A 3,708-nucleotide genomic window follows, 5' to 3' on the forward strand; every position below is an offset into this window, starting at 1 on the left:
GTTGTGTGTTATAAAAGTTTTAAAGAGTCCAAGAAGTTTAGGCTTATTTAGATTACAACATCTAAAATTTTGGTATTGTGATTAGATTTAGGATAGTGATATTCAAATTACCATTTTTGGGGTTACTTAACTAAAATATCGTAAGAAAATATTTGAACTTATTTTTCATACTGTGACCCTTAAAATCCTCAAAATTGAGGGGTGTTATTTTATATTTTCTATGAAAAACTGAAAGTTTTATGTATAGAAAGGAGATCTCGACTAACATTGAGTTTGTTCATTCAAAAGTTAGGGGGGGGGGGGGCAGAGCACCTGCCAGCCCCCCTACTGGCTCCGCCCCTGGAAACAACGATTGTGCTCGCACTTGCTCTGCCACCGTATCCTCACCCGTACCACCTCCGACAACCCACATCAGCGCTCTATAGTTTTATTTAAGTGAACCTTTCGCCTTCTGGATATCTAGCCTCCAAACCCATCTTAACTGAGAAAAACCCTCTTCTACCTTCCATCGATGAAGCACCCAAGCATCCCCATCAGTGCCTCCTCTCCGACGACACAACTCTCATATCATCCTCCTTCCCCATAGAAACAAAGGGTTTTGGTGGGTTTGAAATCTTGAAAATTCAAATTATTTAAAATCGATTTTAGCAACAATGATTTTTCTGAAATAGATTTCGGTGGTATTTTGCTGAAATCGTTTGTAGCAAATCATCAGGAAGAACACCTTAATTGAAATCAACGATGCATTTGGGGCTTTTTTGCTATGATTCAGCTTCCTTCCTATGATAGTTTAGCATTACTGGAGTTTAAAAAAGAAATCAAGCATTACCCAAGTGGGTTTGTTTTTAATTCTTGGAATGAAGAGTCAATCGATTTTAGTGGATGCCCATCTTCCTGGAATAGAATCATGTGCAATGGTGGTAATGTTGAAGAAGCGGTTGGTAGAACTCTTGGTGAGGCCGAAGAAGATGACCAGAGATATCATCGGAGCTTGCGTCTGCCAGAAATGTCGCGGATCTCAAACCCCTAAAACAGGTTTTACCTGCTATTGCAGATAATAATGATATATTTTAAATAAAAAAACAAGTTTAAGGGTTAATAGTGTACCAAAAAGAGTTAAGTGACCAAATATATATAAAAAATATAGTTGGTTAGGAAAATCCCTTGATTTAATTAAAAGTTATTGGTCCATCATCCAATCCACTCCATGGATGCATCCGTTTTGATTTGTAGCTTTGTATTTTATGTTAAAAAAATCTTTTATTATTACATACTAATACTATAGTTTTACGGTGGCCATATTATGACCATTTGGAATTTAGAATCCCAAATATTTCCTAAAAGGAAAAGAAAAATCATATGTACTTGTAGTTATTGGATTCAAAAATATGTAATCATCTTTCATCCACCAAATACTAATCACTCTTCATGTTCTTCAATCTCCTCCACCGAGCAACGTCTTGAAAATCGCCGTGAATCGCCGAAATCCCCTTCAATTTCCCCAACAACAATCTCTGCCACCACAACCGAATCCATGGAAATTGACCTTCTTGCCGTCATTACAGACTCATACTCTGTTTTTGAATCTTCAATATCATCACAAACTTCGCTCTCCGAGACATGATTCCCATCCAAATCACCATGGTTCTCTAAATTCTCGATCAGGGTATTTCGATTTGATCCAGTCCCATGCGAAAAGCTCCGATCATTCGGACTCAAATCCACGCTCAAAGTGTTGGACAAAACGCCAGCACGACAAAGTGGGCAATTTGTATGCGATCTTAACCAGGTATCAATACAAGGGATATGAAACGCATGGTTACATTTCGGCAATAATCGTAAAATCTCATCATCTTCAAATTCACTCAAACAAACCGAACAGTCAGTGCCATCAATCATGTTATCGCCTCTATTAAACTTTATTACAGTAATCGAATTGATCACAGATGGTTGAAGGCCGACGGTGGTGATGTACCAGATGGGATGATCAACTTGAAACCCTACATGATCTTCATCGGAAAAATCTTCTGTTTCACTGTAGACTTGTGTGGTGGGGAACTGCCGGAAACGTGTGCAGCATCTTACCATGATAATGTAGTAGCTGATAAAGAGAAAAGCGCTGCCAAGCAGGGCTACTATGATGATAACGTAAGGTGATATGTGGGTGGTAGTGGTGGTGGTGTGTGGAGGTAGTGGTGGTGGTTGCGGTGGCCAAAAGATTTCTGGGTAGCTGCATTTGTAAGGGCATGTTGGACCACAATCAGAACAGGTTGACGTTTGGTTGGAATCTTGTTCCGATAGCAGCTTCCGGTGGTCAATTGCCATTGAGAGGAGGAGGTGATGGTGGTGGGTGAAAGTGGAGGGGGGAGGGGAGGATAAAATTGGAAGAATTTTAGGTGGGTAAATTGGTGAGGAGGATTAATCATATAATTATAGTTTGTGTTATTGTAGGTGGTATGTGTTATTGCAGGTGGTGTGTTATTATCATAACTTCATTGCATGTGTAAAAATTCTAATTTTGAGATTTAAATTCATGAGATATAAGTTATTATTATGAGAACGTCTTCCCAATTCGCCATAAAAATATTCATCATACGATACTGTGTGTTTTTCCTTTTTCTAAAATATTCATGAAGTGAGCTAACTCTTAAAACGAAATTAATAAACACAAGAAAAGAACAATAATTTTTTTTTAGACTGGTCTAAATAACAAAATATTTTTTTTGATAACCAATCATCAATATTTATTTTAGCAAATTTTTTATAGTTGTAAATTGTAATATGCAAACAGCTACCCCTCAAAAGTTATTGGTGGAAGGGCAATATAGCCTTTTAAATATTTCAATGTGACACTCCGTATTGAATCACTACTAAAATATTTGCTTTTAGCTGCCAACAAAAATATTTTGTAGGTAATTTCCATCAAATTTCCAACAAACTTACAATAAAAACGGAATACAACAAAATTCCAACAATATAGCAACATATGTAGAAATAACAAAAAGTTCGTTGGAAAAACGTAGGAAATTTCCAACAAAATATAAATTAATATTTAAAATTACATTTTTGTAGGAAATTTGTAGGAAAAATAAATAGCGGGAAATGAAATCTTTCCCCCCTTTTCTTTTTTGCATTTTCCACATTTTCTTTTATATATTATATTGTTATTATTACTATTATTATTATTATTATTGTTATTATTATTATAATAATACTATTTTATACTATAATTAATACAAATATAATAATAATTATTTTATATTATTATTAATATGAATATAATAATTATTATTACTATTATTTTGATTATTATTGTTATGATTTTCTCATTATATTTATTAAAAAATAGATTTTTTATTATTAGGTTTATTATAATTAATTTTTTGTTACTAATATTAGGTTTATATTATTATTATTATTATTATTCTTGATATCATGAATTGTGTATGTGTATGTATAGGTATGTGTATATGTCTGTTTTTTTTTTACAACAAATTATTATTAAAAAAATTATCCTAGCAAGTTTTTACTCCTGTTCTTGATCCAAATGTATAATTTGCTAAAATCTCATAGAAGACTTGTGTGGTGGAAGATGGTTTAGTATTGAAAATACGATCATTTCTCTCACGCTGGTTAGAATATTACATGAATTAACTTCTTGCACTTTGATGATTTTCCCCCATATATGTATAAGTGTGTGTGTGTGTG

General features: G+C 33.9%; 1 protein-coding gene across 1 annotated transcript; it reads right to left on the reverse strand.

Moving 5' to 3' along the window:
- Positions 1 to 1,234: 1,234 nt before the first annotated feature.
- LOC145169492 (RING-H2 finger protein ATL54-like) lies at positions 1,235 to 2,388 on the reverse strand. The gene has a single exon (XM_079088046.1). The coding sequence runs from the start codon at positions 2,323 to 2,325 to the stop codon at positions 1,420 to 1,422; it is 906 nt and encodes a 301-aa protein (XP_078944172.1). The 5' UTR covers positions 2,326 to 2,388; the 3' UTR covers positions 1,235 to 1,419.
- Positions 2,389 to 3,708: the final 1,320 nt, after the last annotated feature.

This window comes from Lactuca virosa, chromosome 1 (genome assembly GCF_052849685.1).
Source record: "Lactuca virosa cultivar CGN04683 chromosome 1, Lactuca_virosa_CGN04683_v6, whole genome shotgun sequence".
Classification (NCBI taxonomy): domain Eukaryota; kingdom Viridiplantae; phylum Streptophyta; class Magnoliopsida; order Asterales; family Asteraceae; genus Lactuca; species Lactuca virosa.